We start from the raw sequence: 20442 nt of genomic DNA, 5'->3' as shown, positions 1-20442 counted from the left end.
GCGCGGCTCGCGGCTCCGCCCCCTCCTCCCCGGCTCGGTGGGCGGCGGCGGGGGCGCGGCTCGGGCCGTACCACTGGCGGGGGGCGCGGGGCGGAGCGGGGCCCGGATGCTGGCGGCGCGGCGGGCGCTGTGGCCGGGCTGCGAGCGCAGGAGGATGAAGCTGCTGGTGGCCGCGGCGCTGCTGGGCGGGTCGCTGCTGCTGCTGCTGCTGCCGGCGGCCTCGCGCGCCGACGAGCGCAAGAAGGGGCCCAAGGTCACCGTCAAGGTGGGCCCCCCCCACCGCGATCTGCCCCCCCCGGCATCCTCCCGCCCCCCCCCCGCGATCTGCCCCCTCGGCCCCCCCTCGCGATCTGCCCCCCCCCCCGGCATCCTCCCGCCCCCCCCTCGCGATCTGCCCCCTCGGCCCCCCTCGCGATCTGCCCCCCCCGGCATCCTCCCGCCCCCCCCTCGCGATCTGCCCCCTCGGCCCCCCCTCGCGATCTGCCCCCCCCCCCGGCATCCTCCCGCCCCCCCCTCGCGATCTGCCCCCTCGGCCCCCCCTCGCGATCTGCTCCCTCGGCCCCCCTCGCGATCTGTCCCCCCCCGGCATCCTCCCGCCCCCCCCTCGCGATCTGCCTCCCCGGCCCCCCGCCACCGCGATCTGCCCCCCTCCCCGGCATCCTCCTGCCGGCCGCTCCCCCCGCGATCTGTCCTGCCCCCGGCATCCGCTTGCCCCCCCCCGCCTGCCATGATCTGCCCCCCCCGACAGTATCCTCCCGATCGACCCCCCTCCCGACCGAGATCTGGTCGCTACCCCCCATCTGCCCAACTTGCTCCCATTGGATCCTGCTGCTCCCCCCCCCCCCCGGATCCCCCACCTGATTTGCGCCCCCCCCCTCCCCGCTGTGATCCTCCTGCTTCCCCTGCCCGACCCGCTCCCCCCTCCTTGTTCTGCCGCCCGCCCCTCTCTCCGCTGGAACACCTGGCCCCGGGTTCCCCTGCTCCCCTCACCCCATGGGGCCACACTCCCTGGGGGCGGGGGAGGGCGGTCAGTGGAGCCCTGGCCTGATGGCAGCAGCTGGGGGGTCCAGGGGAAGGGCTGAGCCCGGGCAGGGGAGTGAGGATGGAGACTCCCCCAAAGCCAGGCTCTTGGGCCAGGCAGGCTGCTGCTGCCCCACTGCCTGCCCACTGGCTCAGTGGCCGCTTGGGGCCAGCTGGTGCAGGTCAGTCACGCAGCCCCAGGGGAAGAGGCTGCGGTAATTGCCCTGTGACCAAATGGCCACTAAAGGGTCCTTTCTGCCCCCATCCCCTCCCACTGTTGAGTTTAATCCTCCGCCTCCAGGTGCCCCCAGGAATCATAAGAACGGCCATACTGGGTCAGACCAAAGGTCCATCTAGCCCAGTTTCCTGTCTGCCAACCGTGGCCAGCACCAGGGGCCCCAGAGAGGGTGGACTGAAGACAACGATCAAGCGATTTGTCTCCTGCCATCCCTCTCCAGCCTCTGACAAACAGAGGCCAAGGACACCATTTTATCCCCTGGCTAATAGCCTTTTATGGACCTAACCTCCATAAAATTATCTAGCTTCTCTTTAAACTCTGTTATAGTCCTAGCCTTCACAACCTCCTCTGGCAAGGAGTTCCACAGGTTAACTACACGCTGTGTGAAGAAGAACTTTCTTTTATTAGTTTTAAACCTGCTCCCCATTAATTTCATTTGGTGTCCTTTAGTTCTTCTATTTAGGGAACTAATAAATAATTTTTCTTTATCGGCCCTCTCCACACCACTCATGATTTTATATACCTCTATCATATCCCCCCTCAGTCTCCTCTTTTCTAAACTGAAAAGTCCCAGTCGCTTTAACCTCTCCTCATATGGGACCCGTTCCAAACCCCTAATCATTTTAGTTGCCCTTTTCTGAACCCTTTCCAAGGCCAAAATATCTTTTTTGAGGTGAGGAGACCACATCTGTACACAGTATTCAAGATGTGGGCGTACCATAGTTTTATACAGGGGCAGTAAGATATTCTGGGTCTTATTTTCTATCCCTTTCCTAATAATTCCTAGCATCCTATTTGCCTTTTTGACCGCCGCTGCACTCTGTGTGGAAGTTTTCAGAGAACTGTCCACGATAACTCCAAGATCTCTTTCCTGATTTGTCGTAGCCAAATTAGCCCCCATCATACTGTACGTATAGTTGGGGTTATTTTTCCCGATGTGCATTACTTTACACTTATCCACATTAAATTTCATTTGCCATTTTGTTGCCCAATCACTCAGTTTGGTGAGATCTTCTTGGAGTCCCTCACAGTCTGCTTCTGTCTTGACTATCCTAAACAGTTTGGTATCATCTGCAAACTTTACCACCTCACTGCTTACCCCTTTCTCCAGATCATTTATGAATAAGTTGAAAAGGATTGGTCCCAGGACTGACCCTTGGGGGACACCACTAGTTACCCCTCTCCACTCTGAAAATTTACCATTTATTCCTACCCTTTGTTTCCTGTCTTTTAACCAGTTCTCAATCCAAGAAAGGACCTTCCCTCTTATCCCATGGCCATGTAATTTACACAAGAGCCTTTGGTGAGGGACCTTGTCAAAGGCTTTCTGAAATTCTAAGTATACTATATCTACTGGATCCTCCTTGTCCGCATGTTTGTTAACCCCTTCAAAGAACTCTAACAGATTAGTAAGACAGGATTTCCCTTTACAGAAACCATGTTGACTTTTGTCCAACAAATTATGTTCTTCTACATGCTTCACAATTTTATTCTTTACTATTGTTTCGACTAATTTTCCCGGAACTGAAGTTAGACTTACCCGTCTGTAATTGCCAGGATCGCCTCTAGAGCCCTTTTTAAATATTGGTGTCACGTTGGCTACCTTCCAGTCATTAGGTACGGAAGCCGATTTAAAGGATAGGTTACAAACCACAGATAATAGCTCAGCAATTTCCCATTTTAGTTTTTAGAACCCTTGGATGAATGCCATCCAGTCCCGGAGATTTGTTAACATTAAGTTTTTCTATTTGTTCCAAAACCTCCTCTAATGACACTTCAATCCGGGACAGTTCCTCAGATTCATCACCAACAAAGTACGGTGCAGATTCAGGAATCTCCCCAATGTCCTCAGCCGTGAAGACTGAAGCAAAGAAATCATTTAGTTTCTCCGCAATGGCTTTATCGTCCTTGATTGCTCCTTTTATAGCTCGATCATCTAGGGGACCCACAGGTTTTTTAGCAGGCTTCCTGCTTCTAATGTACTTAAAAAACATTTTGTTCTTTCTTTTTGAGTTTTTGGCTAGCTGTTCCTCAAAATCTTTTTTTGCTTTTCTTACTACATTTTTACACTTGATTTGACAGTGTTTATGTTCTTTTCTATTTATCTCACTAGGATTTGACTTCCACTTCTTAAAAGATACCTTTTTGTCCCTCATTGCTTCTTTTACATGGTGGTTAAGCCACGGTGACTCTTTTTTAGGTCTCTTGCTATGCTTTTTAATTTGGGGTATACATTTAAATTGGGCCTCTATTATCGTGTCTTTAAAAAGTTTCCATGCAGCTTTCAGGGATTTGGCTCTAGTCACTGTGCCTTTTAATTTCTGTTTAACAAACCTCCTCATTTTTGTGTAATTCCCCTTTTTTAAATTAAATGCCAGGGTGCTGGACTGCTGAGGTGTTCTTCCCACCACAGGAATGTTGAATGTTATTATATTATGGTCACTATTCCCAAGCGGTCCTGTAACGGTTATATCCTGGACGTGATCCTGCACTCCACTCAGGACTAAATCGAGAATTGCCTCTCCCCTTGTGGGTTCCTGCACTAGCTGCTCCAAGAAGCAGTCATTTAAGCCATTGAGAAATGTTATCTCCGCTTCTCTTCCTGAGGTGACATGGATCCAGTCAATATGGGGGTAATTAAAATCCCCCATTATTACAGAGTTCTTTATTTTGGTAGCCTCTCTAATCTCCCTTAGCATTTCAATGTCAGTATCGCTGTCCTGGTCAGGTGGTCGGTAATATATCCCTACTGCTAATTTCTTCTTATTGGAGCATGGAATTACTATCCATAGCGATTCTATTGAACATGTTGATTCACTTAATATTTTTATTTCATTTGATTCTACATTATCTTTCACATACAGTGCCACTCCGCCACCCAGCCGGCCTGCTCTATCCTTTCTATATATTTTATATCCCGGTATGATTGTGTCCCACAGATTTTCCTCATTCCACCAGGTTTCGGTGATGTCTATTATGTCAATCTCCTCCTTTAATATGAGGTACTCTAGTTCAGCCATCTTATTAGTCACACATCAGGCCGTGGCTAGTGGGTGAGTCACTGACGCACAGGAGCGGCTGCAGCCCAGCCAGCCAGAGCGGCTCTGGGCCTGGGCCTGGGCCTGGCACAGCAGGGAGGTGTCGTCTGAGTGACCGCACCACCCTGGCATCCGGAATCCCTGGCTGATACTGACGCCCTTGTCCTACAGGTGTATTTTGATCTGCGCATCGGGGAGGAAGATGTTGGACGAGTCGTGATCGGCCTCTTTGGGAAGACAGTCCCAAAGACCGTGGAGAACTTCGTCGCCTTGGCCACAGGAGAGGTGAATCCCTGGGCAGTGGCCCTCATTCCAGTTTCCCACTCGCCCCAAGTGGCAGTCTGCCATTAAGCATAAATTGGGACTGGCCCTTCTGCCTGCATGGCCACCCTCTACCGCCAGGAGCAGGGAGAAAGCTGCTGGCTTGAGGACCGGTAGGGAGCTCATTCCAGCACCCAGGGAGTGTTTGTTGGCAGCATCCACATTAACCACAGGGCTGATCTGGTCACTGGTTGAACAGCCCTTCTGTGTCTGTGTGTCAGCTGCCTCGGACGCTGGTGGCAATCCTGGCTAGACTGATCCTGAGTGACCTGTCACTCCCGTCAGGCTAGGAGAGTTATGCTCAGATGACCATGTGTAGATGTAAAGGATTAACCGGTTACCCGGGAAGCATACCCCTTACCAGCATGCTTCCCGGGGAACTGGTTAACTGGCCCCATGGCAGGCCTGGCCAGAGCAGTCTGCGATGCAGTGTAGCTGGACTGGAACAGTCCCCCGCCGCAGGATCACAGTTAACCGGGTAAACGTTAGGTATAACTGATTCACATTTTAACCGGGATTTTACACCTCTAGTCACGGGTGTTTCCTCGACACCTTAGAGCCACACAGATCTAGCAGCTGCGCTCAGCATCCTGGTACGTCAGCCTCGCCGTAGATACCTCCCACTTCTAGTTCTGTCTCGGGGGAGGAGGAGTAAGGGGGGGGGGTGTATGGTCTAGACTGCGGGAGTCACCGACACACTTCCCAGTCTCCTGCTGCTCCTCTGCCTGTGAACCAGACCTCGAGGGAATGACAGTGCCATGTGTCCCTTTTATTACGTCACTGGCCAGCGCAAGGCTGGAGCCCGGGGGGCCCTCTTTCTGGGTGTGATGCAGAAGGCAGTTTGCTACACCCCTTCTCCCATGGGTTAGGCAGAAGGGTCTTGGCCCAGCTGCCCCCCTGGAGAGGGATCAGCTCTCTCACTGGCTCCCAGCACTTGAAGCCCTGTTTCTTGCCCACTCCCCTGCTACCGAGGGCTAGGGAGTGTTCTCCAGCAGAGCCCTGGGCTCCGGTCACTGGGGCCTTTCGTTGGGAGATGGGCGTCTAGCTCCTTTTGGCTGTTCTAAAAGTAACCCTTCTCAGCTCCGCCTTGCCCTGGGGCTGGAGACAAGTCCTGCTGCTCTCTGGGTTTGCTGGGGACTAAGGCTCTCGGGCCCCTGAGCTGGGATGGGCCGGAGAAGATGTGAAATTGCCCCAGGTCCCATCCTTTCCCCCTCTTCCCAGCCCCAAGGGCCAGAGACATGAGTGAACACTCGATACTGCAGCCGGGGGAAGACCTGGCTCCACCACCAGCTCAATCTGCCCTGGCTGGGGGGCGGGGGAGAGAGAGAGAGCCTCCTAGGAAGAGGACAGGCAGTGGGAGGTGGGCAGAGCAATTTATTAGCCATTGCCCAGGCTCTCGTACCTCCCCCGGCCTCATGCTCGCTATCCTCTGTTCCAGAAAGGGTTTGGGTTTAAGGGCAGCAAGTTCCACCGTGTGATCAAGGACTTCATGATCCAGGGAGGAGACTTCACCCGCGGAGACGGCACCGGAGGTAACAGTGGGGCTGTGCCACCTTGCCCCTCTCCTGTCGGCCAGGCCATGAGTCACCCTGAGGCGAGAGGCGGCAGCGCTTTCCCTGCGCGCTGCAGGGCCGCTTGGGAATTAGAGGGGCTCAGACCCCGCCTGCCAGGCAGCGCTCTGGATAGGGGGTTCCTGGCTGTGCCGGGGAGTTGGGGTACAAAATCCTGTCCAACCTGCTGACTGATTAGTTAGAGTAGTGCTTTGTTTAGTACTGCCGGCCCCGGGCTGTGGGTTTTGCCGCAGGCCCAAGCGTTTAAGCCTTGCATATGCCTAATAGCAAGCCCCAGGACTCTTGTCTGCGGTGCTTCAGGCAGATAGTTGCAAAGCATATAAGCCTCGCACAAAGCAAGAGACTTTTGCTTGAGGCAGTTGCTAATGGAAGCCGTGCTGAGACCCGTGCGGCCCAGCCATCGGTGCAGGTAGATCCCCAGCACCGCAGCAGAAGGCACAGCCTCGGCACTGTTTCACCTCCCTGGCCCCTCACAAGTTCACTAGGCCCCGCACGAGCCGGCAAAGGGGAGCGGCACCGGTAGCTCCGGCCTTGTTACATTTGACACTGGGAGGTCCCCCCGCTGATTGTGAAGAGGTGGAGTTGGAGTTTGCAGCGCCCGCTTCCTTCGAGGTTGAATTGAACTCGCGGCACCTCCGCCTCCAGCAGGCGCCCCTGAGCCTCTAGCACCAACCAGGCATTTTGTCCTCGCGAGAACGCCTGAGCGCGCCCCCTGGGGACTGGCAAAGCGCCATTCTGATTCGCCAGATTCACCTCACCGGTGCGGTCAGCACCTGGAATGCACCCGGCCCCCCAGGCACAAGCCTTGTGGTCCCCAGCACTGAGACACCAGCTCCATTCCTCATCGGGCTCCGGCACACGGAGCCGCTCCCCTCCCACCACCAAGAGTCAGGCATCGTTCTGCTCTGCTAGCTGGCATGGGTCTCTGCGTGGCTTCTCCTGGCCTCTGGCCCATCCTCCTCTTTGTAAACCCCAGGGTTGTGCGCTTCCTCAAGGGGTTGGACAGGATCTACCCCCAGGCGCAGCCACCTCTCCCCACATGGGATTAAGGATGTTAAAGACTAGTCGATTTGCCCCTCCCCCCGGTAGCTCTGGCCTTGCTACATTTGGCACTGGGAGGGTCCCCCACTGGTTGTGAAGCGGTGTGGGACTGCTCTCCTGCACCACCTTCGCTCCTCCAAGGGGGAGCCCTGGCCACCGTGCCTCACCCAGGACCTGGGAGGGGTTCGTCTAGGGTCCTGCCCTCTTCTCTCCTCGGGCTGAGCCCCATCCAAGCAGGGACTAGCTCCGGGCTGCCACGTGCAGGGGCTGGGCGCCCGTCCAGCGCCATGCGACTCCCTGCTGCTCTTGCTAGTACGCTCCCCGGGGCCAGCCGTAAGAGCTGGCCTGCGCGGAACCGCGACCGGCAGCTGCTCCTCTTGTCTCCTTACCAGGCAAGAGTATCTATGGCGACCGTTTCCCTGACGAGAACTTCAAGCTGAAGCACTATGGGCCGGGCTGGATCAGCATGGCCAATGCTGGCAAGGACACCAACGGCTCCCAGTTCTTCATTACCACAGTCAAGACCCCCTGGCTGGACGGCAAGCACGTCGTGTTCGGCAAAATCCTGGAAGGGATGGTAAGGGGGGAGTCCGGCCGGGAGGGAATGGGGAGTTAAGTGCCACCTGTTTGAACAGGGACCTTCCCCAGCCTGTGTAAATGAGCGAGTGGGGCGGGGCGAGGGGGTTTGGGCCGGTTGCTCTTGGCAACCCTCTGAAATGCCCTCCCCGCACACCTGGGAGCAGGGCCTGGGCTGCCTGTTGGACCAAGCAGGGGCAGGCAGACAGCTCCCCTGGCTGCGGGGCCTCTGGCTCCTTGGCTGTGTTGTCTAGAGCAGGCCGAAGGTGAGGGCTGGCTCTGGCTACCGGGCCCCTGAGCACAGGCCCTCTGTGGGTGTCCCCTAGGACGTGGTGAGGAAGGTGGAGAACACTAAGACCGACAGTCGGGACAAGCCCCTGAAGGACGTGACCATCGCTGAGTGTGGCACCATCGAGGTGGAGAAGCCGTTTGCCATCGCCAAAGAGTAGACCATCCTCCCCCACAAACGGGCTGGGCCGAGCCGCCAGGGCCGGGCTGGGAGGCGCCGCCGGGCCCGCGGGATTGGCTGCCCGGGGCTGAGCAGAGGCTTGGAGGAGTGAGGGTGGTGGGTACCAACCTCCTGCCTGGCGGCCCGTTGGGGGGGCAGCAGTGGACTTGGGGCCATCACTTTTGTAAGACGCACACGCACCAATAAATGCTCAGTGTGTTTTTTATAGAGCTGCCTGGGGCCTGGTTCCTGCACGGGGGGGTGCCAGCCATAGCGCCAGTTCTAGCCTGAGGGGCTCTGTCCCCATCCGTGAGTGACAAGGCCTGGGGGACTAGTGGGGGTGCAGGCTCCAGGGATCTCCCCGTAGTGGTGGTGAGAGCAGCCCTGCTCCCAGCCAGGTGACGCTGCCGCCCAGCGGAGGGGTGGCCTGACCCCTGCAGCCTACGCTATGCCAGCCTGGGGCTCTTCCATGAGCCAGGCACCAGCTGCTGGGCCCTTGCCCCAGGCATTGCTCCTTGCCAGGCCCCACGCTGGGGCTCACCCCCACCTGCCTGCCCAGGCCTCACTTCCTGCCCCACCACCCTCACTCCCCCAAGCAGCTCAGCATCACAGCCAGGCTGGTGTCTGCTCTCCCCGCTTGGGCCAAACAGCCCCCCCGCGACTTGCACTGACCACAGCCCTTTATGTGGGGCCCAGAGCCAAACAGACCCCCCCAGCACGGCTCTGTGTGGGCCCCAGAGCCTAGCACCCACTGGACAAAGCACAGCAGCCATCTCCAAACCAGCCCTGAGTGATTTATTGCTATGAACATCTGTACAGCTACCCTGGGCCTGCCCTCTGCAGACCAGACACGGCCGCTGCGTCCAGCGTGACAGCGTGGCGCCAGCCAGCACGAGCCAGCCTGGAGCTGGGCTGTTCCAGCCACGGGGCATGGGGCAGCTCTCCGCGCCTTGGACCAGCTGAGGGTCGACACGACAGCAGCCTCTCTGCGTCCAGGCCTTGTTGCAAGTGCTCCGTGAGAACAGTCCCCGGGCTCAGAGGCACCCCCAGCCCCACGGCGGGAGGAAGCAAGGCCCAGGGAAGGCAGAGCGGGTGCGATCCCTAGATGGGACAGCTGAGCAGGGCTCGCCCAGCAGGAGCGGCGCTGGCGAAGCCCGAGCAGAGGCTGGGCGGTGGGTACGCCGCGGAGCAGGGCAGGCTAAGCGCGTGGGGGGCCGCCTTCCCCCAGCAGGGATGCGCTGGCGCGTAGAGGCCTTGCAACACACCGCTCAGCACTACGTCGGGCAGCAGCTCTGCAACAGAGGAGAGGAACGGGTTAAGAGCAGCCCCACCACTTCTCTGGGAGCAGGGCCCTGCCTGGGACGAGTGCGGCTGTGGGATCCCAGTCCGGCTGCACAGCTCTGGCCTGCAGGAGGCAGAGGGTGACCAGCTACCAGACATAGCTCCCTGGCCTCTCAAAAGCAGGCAGCAGCCAGGGCTGCTGCAAGGCACCATGTACCCGGGGAAGGGGGGCGGACAATGGGGAGGGCAGCTAACCTTGCAGCCCTCAGCCTGGCTTGTCAGAGGGCTCCCCCAGGCCCTTTACAAGCTGAGCCGCAGGGCAGGCACTGAGCAGCACCACATGCTTCTGAAGGGGGAGGGGCAACAGAACAGACACATGCCACCCTTCCCCCCCCCACACACCCCATTTGCTAAAAACGTCCCCTTCAAAGCCCAAGAGCCCCAGGCTGTTTTGGGTTTAGGTCTCCCCAAGGCCTGCGAGGGCAGGTGGAGTGTTTGCACGTGGGGGGGGTCTCCTGCAGACCCTTTCCTGCCCAGCGCTTGTCTGGGCGAGCAGCCAGGCTGCGGGAGAGGAACCGTCAGGCCTTTGGGGGAAGCAGGTGGCCCTGCTCTGCTCCCACTTACACTCCGCTGCCTGCGCTGAGGGAGCGGTTGGAGGGTTTGCTCCTCGCCCGCCGGCCAGGCCAAGGTGCCGCGAGGGGGAGATTGGCTGGGGGCAGCACCTGACATCCCCCCTTGGAACGGGAATGCGCTCGCAGGACACACCCATCCCTTTGGGAGCAGCCTGCCCACCTCCCCGCACGGCCATTGCCCCTCCCCCGCGCCCGCCGTACCTGTGGACGAGGGGAACACGTACGGGTCTTTGTGGAAGCTCAGAGCTGGCCGGTGCGGGAGCAGGACGCCGTGGCTGCAACGAGAGGAGCCAGTGAGGACCTGGCTGTTCTGGGGCAAGGAGATGGGTGGCTGCCGAGAGCGGGGTCCCCCCCGCCGCCATGCAGCCTCTCCTGCCAGGGTCCATCGGAGCGGGGCCGGACGCTCAGGTTCGCATGTCCCGTGGGGCTCCCACGCCTGCACTGTAGCGCTAGGGAAGGGGGCACGAGGGGCAGCTGGGCAGAGGGAGGAGCCAAGGCTGTGGGGGGCACAAGTGTCCCATCAGCTGCCAGCAGGGGGCCTCTACTGCAGGGAGAACTGCACTAGATGCAGGCAGCCACCAGGGGGCGCCCCTGCTCTGCAGCAGGCTCAGCCAGCAGGGGGCTCTGGCAACAAGCCCCTCCCTCCCCCAGCTAGGACCCCCTGCCCCTCCCCACTGGGCAGGGACAGCTCTAGGTTTTTTGCCGCCCCAAGCAAAAGATTTTTTTGCCCCTCCCCCTTTTTTTTGTTGGTTTTACACACGTTTGTACTTTGCGATTTTTGTTTTTGTTTTTGCATTTTAGCCCTGTAAATAGCAAATTAAATGTATATTATTTTTTTCCCATAAAGGCGCTTCAAATAAACTCCCCCTCCCCTTTCACTCGCTGCTGGGTCACAGCCTTTTCCCTGCCCTGTCCAGCCCCTCCCTATGGACAAACACCCCGCACTCCTGACCCACAGGGGGAGCAGGGACAGCGCAGAGCCAGAGGGGCAGGGGGAGCAGGGTTCACCGTGGGGATCGGGAGGTGCAAAGCCAGAGGGGCACAGGGACCGGGGGAAGCAGCGGGACTGGGGTGCGCAGAGCCAGAGGGGTGCAGGGAACAGGGGGAACGCGGGAAACGGGAGGCGCAGAGCCAGAGGGATGTAGGGATTGGGGGGTGCAGGGGAGGCACGGGGAATGGGATGTGGGGAACACAAGGGGCAAAGGGATCAGGATCCAGGGGCAGTGCGGGGAATGGTGGGCACAGACCCAGAGGGGCACAGGGAAAAGGGGCTGCAGGGTGCAGAGGGGGCGCAGATCCAGAGGGGGGTGGGGACTGGGTGGCGCAGAGCCAGAGTGGGGGCAGGGATGGGGTGCGGGGTGCAAGGGCGGCGCAGAGCCAGAGAATCGCAGGGAACAGAGAGCAGAGAGGGCAGGGGAGCAGGCGGCGTGGAGCCAGAAGGGCGCAGGGCAGGGCAGTGCCCGGCAGGGAGTGGTCTCTTGCTGGCGAAGGGCGCTGGAGCCACGGCAGGACTGGAGCTGGCAGGGCAGAGCCTGGCCACGCCGTGCTCCGCAGCCAGCTACTGGGGACATGCAGCCAGAGCCGAGCTCCCACGGCCCTTTAAAACTGGAGGTGCGGGCAGGGCCGGGCATTGCCAGGGGCAGCTGCTTACCTGGAAATGCCGCCCCTGCAAATGTGTTTGATTTGCTGGTGCCTAGAGCCGGCCCTGCCACTGGGACACACACACCCCAGCCAGTGCTTGGCAAGGCCCACCAGCAACTGGGAGCCCTGCCACCAGCCCTTGCAGCTGGAGCACGGCCCCAACAGGAGCAGCTGGGAGGCGCACGGACGACCTGCCCTCTCCCTCCCTCGGAGGGGACACCGGAAACAGCCAAGGGAGTGAATCGTCCCGCCCTCCTGGTGGGGGCAGGAGCTGCCCTCCCCCACATGATGGGCAGAGGAGGGAGCGACCGCCAGCCTGCCTGCCAGCAAGCCCCATTTCACAGGTGAGGAAATGGCATCCCAAAGAGGGGCAGGACCTTTCTGAGTCACATAGCAAATCACCAGCAGAGCTGAGCACCTGGTGGCACCAGCTACTAGGCAACGCTGCCTCCAATGACTGTTAATCCAGCTAGCCCCTTGCATGCACCAAGGAATCGCGTGAGCTCCCAGATGTCACGACAGGTTGAACCGCTCTACTCCAGCACCCTCTGGTCCAGCAACATCCACGGTCCGGCATGATTTTAGTTACTCCGAGGTCCATTTACCATGGGTGCGGCCAAGTTTCCCGCAGCCCCAGAAAGTTCGTTTACGAGCACAGGTCCTGGCTCAGAGCTGCACAGGAGTACAGAGCACTAATCCACCCCTAAATGTCGCCTAAGAGCCCAGCAAGCAGTGCAAGTTCTGGCAATGCTGCTAGACAATATTGACCTCCTGTGGTTTGGCGAGTTCTCTGATTCAGCACCCGTCTGGTCCCATGGGTGCCGGACTAGAGGTTTAACCTACAGATCACTGGAGACTTGGCTTCCACCGGGGGCGTCCCAGGCTCGGGGTACTCACCGCAGGCTGCCGGCCTTGACATCCTGGTGAAAGTGCCGCAGCTTCAGGAAGTCCAGCAGCTCCTTAGGCAGCTCCTTGTTGTAGTACAGGACGCCCTGCAGCAAACAGACGGAGCCGCTTAGAGCTCACTGGAGCCCCTGGCCCAGCAGAGCACCCGGCGTTGTCCTGAGAAGCAAGGCCCAGATCCACTCCAGGGAGTCGCATCCAGCCCAGGAGTCACCAGGGCCCCAAGGAGGGGGCACCCCCCCTACCTGAATGTAAAACTCCAGGCCCTGCCGCCGCTGCTCCAGCACCTTCGACATCCAGTTGGGGACACGCTTGGGGGGGAAATCCGGGACCTTGCATATCTTCCTTATCTAGGGCAGAAGGTGGTGTTACCACCCGGCCGAGACAGCCCTGCTGCGTGGAGCCGCCGGACGCCTCTGCTCCAGGCGCCAGCTCCATGCAGGCAGACCCTGCCCTCTGACATGCAGCCGCATCGGGCCCCTCCAGGGGCTGCAAAGGTCTCCTCCCCCCCGTGCCAGCAGGGTGGCATCATGCCCCACCCCTCCTGGCCCCACACCACCCGCCAGCTGCTGGCTCGTGCGCTTGGGCGAGGCCCTGCGCTCTCCTCTCTCGGTGGTGTGTGAAAGCCCCAGGGAGATAACGGGTCCCCGTCTCACAGCAACGGCCGCAGCCTCAGGGAGGCGTCGCCACGACCGTTACACACAGTCCGGTCTCGAGCTCTTTTTAAAAGAGCCCACAGGGGCGGGTAAAACAACTCCCCGGGACAGGCCAGCGCTGCCCAGGCCTTGATGTGGGGCTGGCTGACGGGCCACGGGCTCCGGGCACAGCCAAGTGAGGGGAAGAGAGCTACGGGGAGGTCCGTGTTATCCCAGCTTGTTCCAATCACCCAGGGCTGCAGGCAGGGCGCAGCGTCCCTTGGAACTGGGAGCACCCCCGGAGGAGCAGCGCCCGGACAGGGAGCCAGGCGCATCTAGCGGGGGCGGGGTCCTGGGGCAGCGAACCATCAGCTGCCCAGAGGCCGCTGTGCAGCGTTGCGGGCGGGTAACATGGAGTTAGCCCTTGCCCCCCACTCCAGCCGCGTGCCCGCCCGGCCTCACCCTTTTGTGCAGGGCATGGAACTCGCTGTACCGCTTCTCAAGGGTGTGTTTCCGGCCATTGAACAGCACCTCCACCGTGAACACCTGCCAGGCCACAGGGAGACATGAGAGGGGCTGCCTACCCTCAGAGCAGAAATCCGCAATAAAAGCACCCCCCTTCCCATACCCAGCCCCTTCCCCCTGCAGCCCTCGGGTGGGGCAGCTGCTGGCAGGGCTGGCTTGGCAGTGGAAGCCGCTGTGTTCTCCCTCCCAGGGTGCACTGCAGCTGTGTAAGCACAATCCAGTGTCCGGAGAGCAAACAGAGCCACAAAAGGCTCTTTCAGAGCAGGCTCTGGCTCCGCTCCCGCACACTGGGCAGGGAGGGCAGCAGCTCCCTTCCAGAAATCCCCTCTTGCTGGGCACAGCAGCTGAAAGGCCTCCTGCAACCGACAGGTCAGCACAGGCTCCATCGCCTCTCCTGCGCCCTGCGCACACGCTGCCACCGTCCCACATCGGACGGCGTGCGCTCTGCCTCGGGCAGCACATGCGGAGCCGCCGGCTGACGCCGCAAGGAGGCTGGGGGTGGGCAGGACGTAGCTAGGAGCTGGACCAGACCACCAGGCTCAGCATTGGTCAGCCAAGGAGGGCCAATGCCCATTCATTGCGCTGCCTCACATGGGAATATGCCCCCCCAGCGGCACAAACACACACCCCGGTGCACCAGAGCGAGCATCATGTCACAGCAGCGCAGAGAGCTCCCGCCGGAGGGCACCTGGATTAGCACAGGAACTAGTCACAGGGTCGACACAGGGCAGAGCTGGGAATGGCCTTGCAGCATTCGCTCACCAGCCTTTATGTGAGCTTGGGTTTGCTTGCAGGCTCTCCCCCCCCCCCCCCCCCCCATGCTCGCTTCTCTCCCCCTAGTGTGGGATGCAGCCCAGACAAAAACAACAGGTGCCAGGCCAGCCATGGTCCTGCCCTGGCAGGGGCTGCAGCTCTCTGGCTGGAGTCTAGCCACTGCCCAACGCAGCAAGACAGGCCCCCGCACCCCGCACCAGAGCCTGGTGCAGAGGACAATCCAACGAGGCAGCCAGGAACTGGTCACAGCCTCCCTGGCCGGGCTGGTACTGAATTACTGAGTGACCCAAGTCAAATCCCAGCTCGGCACCTGGCTCGGAACAGCCTTATCCCAGGCCTGGGCAGCCAGAAAGGGGAGCGTCCAACATCCCCAATTCCCAGGCCAGGCCCAAGGGGGATGCTCGGCCCTTCCTCTTCCGAAGAGGGAACCGAAACCACCCCCACGCACAAGCCGCTCACCGGGACCAGCTCACCGATCCCCAGCCTCCCAGGCGAGGTGCAGGCCGGGGGCAGGGTGACCTGCCTGTGCCCAGCTAGGAGCTGGAGGGCAGGACGGGGCTGCTGGCCCAGCCCGTGCAGCGAGGCTGGCTCCTACGCTGGTCCCATCAGGGCTGCGGGGAGGGCAGCCTGCCCTGGCACACGTGGCTCAGGCAGGCGGGGAAGACGCCGGTGTTCAGGAACCTGTGGGCTCCGTGGATTTGGAAGCGGGAACGACGGGCGTGGGGCTGGCTCTGCCCCCCGCAATAGCGAGACCCCTGGATCCAACCCCCGGCTGCTCTCAGCCTGCTGCTGAGGGCCACAGGGGACGCAAAGCAGAGCAGGCCGGGGCCGTGCAAGCCAGAGGGGAGCGTGGTCGCCTGCCTTCCCCAGCAGCTGCCTGGGGACTGTGGGCCGGGGCCAGGGCAGGGCTGTTGGGAAGCCCCAGTTCCACGGCTGGCCCCATAGCCTGCCCCTCTGAGCAAGGCAGGCGCCCAGGGGCCAGCGCAGCAGGGGGAACGGAGCAGAGAGGAAATGGTCTGAAGTCCCCAGCCAGGCTGGCCGGAGTTATAGCCCCCCCCCCGGGGGGCCTTGTGCCTGGGCAGGGGGGCAGGCAGACCCCACCCCAGGGACCGGGCTCCCCAGCTCCTCCGCCCTCCCCTGCGGTCACTGGACGGGTTTAACCCCTTCCCTGCCGGACCCGGGGCTGCACGTGTGTCACCAGCCCCCCGCCCCAGACACGTTACGTCGGGCCGCGCCATCAGCGGGGCAGGAGGGAAAGTTTGAAACCCCCCGGCCCGGGGCGTGGGGGGGGGGCTAGTGACTCAGCGAAAAGCCCCCCCGCCCCTCTTCGGCGAGTGACTGGCCCAGGGGGCCGCTCGCTCCCGCCCCGCCCCCAGCGGGCTGGCCTGGGGGGGGGGCACTGTTGCCCCGCATTGCCCCCCCCCGGGGGCAGACCTGGCCCCGGGCCGGGGGCGGCTGCTCCTGAGCGGGGCCCCCTCCCCCCGTGTCCCGGCGGGGCCGCCCCTCACCGTGCGCGTCTTCTCGGGGCTCCGCACGGGCTCGGCCCCCGGCCCCACGGCGGGGATGGAGACCGCGATCATCGCGCCGCCGGCCGGCCCGGCCGCCCCCTGCTCCATTCATCCCGGCCCCGGCCGCTCCGCCCCGCCCCGCCCGGGACAGGCCCCGCAGCGCCCCCAGCGCCCGCCCCGGCGCAGCGCCTGGCGCCGGGGCGGGGGAGCGGGCGTCCTGCCAGCGCGCTGCCGGGGCGCAGGGCCAGGCTGAAGCCCGCCCGGGCCAGGGGTGTCCCGGCCCCAGTCGCCTGCGGGGGGGTCAGTAGGGGCGCCAGACGAAAGTCCCGGACACACTGGCCATCCCGTCCCAATCCGCATCCCGTGGGCGTTAGACAACCCCGGACAGGTCTCCGGTACCGGGCTGTGGGGTTCAAACCGGACACCTGGCAGCCCTAGGGGTCAGGCTGGGTTTCCCCGGGGGAGGGGGGTGTCAGGGCTACTCCCAGCAACCTGCATCCGCAGAGAACCCCCGGCAGGTGCAGGGCGCAGACGACTCTGGGACAGAGGCCTCCCAGGTACAGTGTAAACACACCCACAGCCACACCCAGTGGGGCTGGGACACTGGCAGGTGTCACCGCTCAAGGGCTGGCTGTGTGTGCCCACGGCTGCGCTGGGTACGGCCCCGGGGCCACGCTCCCAGCTCGCCTGGGCGCTGTAAGCGGCTCCATCCCGCCGAGTGTCTCAGCCTGGCCCGCAGCTCGGGGCTCTTCCCCTGCGGGAGAGGGAAGTGAGGCCTGGGCCGGCGCAGACCCCCGGGGAAAGGCCAGAAGCAGCATCCCCGCTCTCCGCTTTCACTTCTTATTTCTGATAAAGGCTCCCGCTGCCGGGACACGCGCAGGCTCCAGCAGCGAGTCCCTGAGGGGGGGTCCCTGCACCCCGCCCCCCGAGAGGCGCTGGGGCCAGGGAGCCAGAAACAGACACCTTGTGCTGGCTGGACAACTGCAGCACCCGCAGCAGCTGGCTGCACCCCCCTGCTCTGGACTCCAGCCCAGCGCACCCCCCTGCTCGCCTGGTGCCCCTCAAACCCGCCCCGCAGCCCCCTGCTAGTCTAGTGCACGGCTCCCCTTCAAGCCCCCCAGCCAAGGCAGCAGCTGGGCCTCTGTGGGGCCTGTTAGGTACTTAGCTAATCCCTGCTTGTTCCAGGCTTTAGCGCCACTGCTGATGCCTGACTCAGGCAATAGCTGGGGGGAGGCGGCCTGAGGCCAAGTCTGCACTGGCACTTTACAGCACTGCAATTTTCTGGCTCGGGTGTGAAAAGACACACACAGAGACACACCCGAGCACAGGAACAGCCGGCGTGAACAGGCTCCAGCGCAGTTAGCATTCACACACACACACACACACACACACACACCTGAGCGCAGGTACAGCTGGTGTGAACAGGCTCCAGCGCAGTTAGCATTCACACACATGCACACACACACACCAGAGCGCAGGTACAGCTGGTGTGAACAGGCTCAGTTAGCATTCACACACACACACACACACCTGAGCGCAGGTACAGCTGCTGTGAACAGGCTCCAGCGCAGTTAGCATTCACACACATGCACACCTCGTGCAGTTAGCCTTCCCTTCGTGGAGGCGGTTACCGAGGGCGCTGGGAGAGTTCTCTGTCACGGCTCCTTTAAACTCTTAAGCCTCAGTGAGGTGTGACTGGGAATTTCTAAAACCCAAGCACTGTCCCGGCCAAGGCCGCCGGCCCAGGAGCAGGCCAGCGAGAGACCCGGCCTGCGCACCTGTGAGCCCTGGGGCAGGGCTGAGCTCCCGGGATGGGGGGGAAGGTTGGTTCGGTGCCCAGGACTTGGTGGAGCTGGCAGGCTGAGGTGCTGTTGCTCAGGGTAGCAGCTGAGCCCATCTGGGCAGGTCGAGACGAGGTTCTGTCACGTTGTGGTTGGGCCACAGGGTCCCCAGTCGGCTGGGCCCTTGTGCTGATGAGCAGAACACCCGCAGCTGGGGTTGTTGCTACGGGCTTATGGGGTGGGTGTGGCTAGTCAGCCGGTGCAGCGCTCCTTCCTCGGGTCAGTGCCCGGCACTTCCAGCCCTGCGACAGGCGAGGGTGGGTTGTCAGTGAGGAGCCCAGCGCTGAGCTGCAGTTAAAATCCACTGGGGTGGGCGGGCGCGTGGCCGCGCCGGGGGAAGGGGACATGCGTCGCCAGCAAGCGAGAGCTGCCGCCAAGTCCCAGTCCCTCCTCCCCGAGCAGGCAGCGAGTACGGTGCGAAGCCAGAGAACAAGGGCTCCACTGTGTCTGCCGCGCTGCCGGGGAGACCGGCCCCTGCCGAGCCAGCAACACCTCAGCAACCAGCGGGCACCTCCCTTCGTCTCGGGGCCACATGCAGCCCTGCTGGAAGCAGAAACAGGCCCAGGCCCAGGGAGTTCATTGGGAGCTGGGCCCGCTGGCACCACAGCTGAATTTGGCCCATTGTCTGTGCTTGGACTCTTCCCCCATGGCACCCTGCCATGCTCAGCACCAGCCCTGTGTTACCCGGCTGCTTTCCAAGGGCCCGGCTCCTAAAGCAAACAGCCCGTCCCCACCCTGTGGGCCAGGTGCCCTGCGCACACGCTGCCTCAGGGCAGGTCGGGCGGTAAGTCAGGGGCTCTCCACGCACACTTGCCACAGAGGCTGCTCCTCCAACGGCCCTGGGCCAGCCGTGGCAGGGAGGGAGGCAGCAGGTGCCGGGTGAGCACATGCCTGGAGGAGATAAAGGGCTGAGCCCCATGTCACTCCCTGGAGACAATAGCCAATGCAGACCCAGCTCCAGCCAGATGGGGCCTGTGTTAGAATCCCAGGGCTGGAAGAGACCTCAGGAGGCAATCAGGTCCAGCCCCCTGCCCAAGGCAGGACCCATCCCAATCTGAGGGGCTATGGGTGCTGCAGAGCCCAGGGGTGCCCCACTGGCACCCTCCCGAGAGGATGTATCCCCAGTCTGCTCTGGCTGCCACGACAGTGCTGCTGCTGGCCACTGAGCACGGATGGCGCTGAGTGTGTGTGGGCTCAGCCCTGCTGCAAGGCCGCTTGCGTGAACGCCGTAGGGCAGCACAACTGTAGACAAAATACGCCTCCCCAGCCGAGAGCACTCCTGCTGAAAAGCCAGGCCAGGCTCGCTCACACGCCCCCTTGCAGCCGCAACACTGTGTGTTGGGGGGGTTAACACACCCGCCAACGGCAAAACTTTCGTGGATCGAGTGCAGACACCCCCTCCCCCCGAGTCTTCCAAGGGGCCAGGCAGAGGGAGCCTGGGCTGATGCCCCACGGTGGGAGGAGTGGGGGGGCAGTGCCCAAGCAGTGCTCTCCAGAGGCCAGTGCAAGCAGGTAGCAAGGGTGACATGAGCAATCAGGCTGGACAGGCAAGCCCGGGTACGGCCCCCAATAATCACTGGATGCCTCTGCCCTTGGGGAAGCCGTGGATTAGCACAGAGCCCCAGAGCGAGGGGATGGGGGAATAGGAGGCCCAGCCGGGTACGTGTCAGATCTCTGGGCTCCAGCTTCCAGCGAGGTGGGAAGGGAAGTTGGCTGCTCCCAAGCCACGGGCAGCGCAGTGGGCACCAGGCAGGAGTGTGCGTCGGGGCCTGGCGCCACCTGCGCAAAACTCGTTCGCTCTTGCTGGGGGCAGACCTGCAAGGCTGCAGCAGAGAGCGGATCAGCCTCTGTCCCAGAGAGAGCACCAAACCACATCACCCCCGGGCAGCCAGGTGAGCCGCCCGGCTCCCCCCGGCCTCAGTGCAGAGCTGGCAGAGGCAGCTCACCCTGGACTGGGCACAGGGCTGCTGCTGGCTCTGGCAGCCACTCCAGAGGAAGTGGTCCCCCCCCCATGGCGTGTGACTCACGGCTGGCATGACTGGCGCCTCTGCTGAAGCAGCAGGCAGGGGCTGGCTCCTGCAGTCACTGAGCACCCCCACGCTGGTGCTTGGGGCAGGCAGCTGTGACCCCCACACAGCAGAGTGAGCTCTGAGCTCAGCAGATCCTGAGCCCTGCTCCAGCTCCCTAGGCCTGTAACCCCTGGCCCTAACCCTCCCCCCACAGTTTCTGCCTCTTCTAGCCCCTGCCTCTCCTCCCCACCCAGCCCACAGGCCCTGCCCCTCCCCACACAGCTTCTGCCCCATCTGGCCCTGCCTCTAACCTCCCACCCCGCGGAGCAGGGCTGCCCTCACTGCCGCCAGGGAGAGGACAGTGGCCCCACCGTACAGGAGTCACCCCCAGTTCCCAGCCCCAGTTTTCCTCTGGGGTTTTGTAGCAGCTCCTGTGCCAC

At 62.0% G+C, this 20442-nt stretch overlaps 2 protein-coding genes across 2 annotated transcripts; one reads left to right on the top strand and one right to left on the bottom strand.

Moving 5' to 3' along the window:
- The first annotated feature begins 79 nt into the window (after positions 1–79).
- Positions 80–8481, top strand: PPIB (peptidylprolyl isomerase B). Its single transcript, XM_075897487.2, has 5 exons — positions 80–265; positions 4468–4581; positions 6056–6149; positions 7622–7806; positions 8132–8481. Exons 1-5 carry the CDS (start codon positions 107–109, stop codon positions 8252–8254), a joined length of 675 nt encoding a protein of 224 aa, XP_075753602.1. The 5' UTR covers positions 80–106; the 3' UTR covers positions 8255–8481.
- A 546-nt stretch (positions 8482–9027) lies between these two features.
- SNX22 (sorting nexin 22) lies at positions 9028–16309 on the bottom strand. Its single transcript, XM_075897488.2, has 6 exons — positions 16153–16309; positions 13808–13891; positions 12956–13060; positions 12705–12799; positions 10368–10441; positions 9028–9545 (listed from the first exon to the last, which is right to left on the bottom strand). Exons 1-6 carry the CDS (start codon positions 16258–16260, stop codon positions 9355–9357), a joined length of 657 nt encoding a protein of 218 aa, XP_075753603.1. The 5' UTR covers positions 16261–16309; the 3' UTR covers positions 9028–9354.
- Between the last annotated feature and the right edge of the window lie 4133 nt (positions 16310–20442).

Source organism: Pelodiscus sinensis, chromosome 14, assembly GCF_052426305.1.
Source record: "Pelodiscus sinensis isolate ZL-2025 chromosome 14, ASM5242630v1, whole genome shotgun sequence".
Lineage (NCBI taxonomy): Eukaryota > Metazoa > Chordata > Testudines > Trionychidae > Pelodiscus > Pelodiscus sinensis.
This window is presented reverse-complemented; position numbering and strand designations above follow the sequence as displayed.

What these genes read in the sequence shown, in the direction of transcription:
- PPIB (XM_075897487.2), top strand. Translation starts at nt 107, where the DNA reads ATGCTGGCGGCGCGGCGGGCGCTGTGGCCGGGCTGCGAGCGCAGGAGG. An exon ending in GGCCCAAGGTCACCGTCAAG is followed by an intron (nt 266 to 4,467) that starts GTGGGCCCCCCC and finishes CTTGTCCTACAG; the next exon opens with GTGTATTTTGATCTGCGCAT. An exon ending in CCGCGGAGACGGCACCGGAG is followed by an intron (nt 6,150 to 7,621) that starts GTAACAGTGGGG and finishes TCTCCTTACCAG; the next exon opens with GCAAGAGTATCTATGGCGAC.
- SNX22 (XM_075897488.2), bottom strand. Translation starts at nt 16,260, where the DNA reads ATGGAGCAGGGGGCGGCCGGGCCGGCCGGCGGCGCGATGATCGCGGTC. An exon ending in GCCCCGAGAAGACGCGCACG is followed by an intron (nt 13,892 to 16,152) that starts GTGAGGGGCGGC and finishes GTGGCCTGGCAG; the next exon opens with GTGTTCACGGTGGAGGTGCT. An exon ending in GTCAAGGCCGGCAGCCTGCG is followed by an intron (nt 10,442 to 12,704) that starts GTGAGTACCCCG and finishes CTCTCGTTGCAG; the next exon opens with CCACGGCGTCCTGCTCCCGC.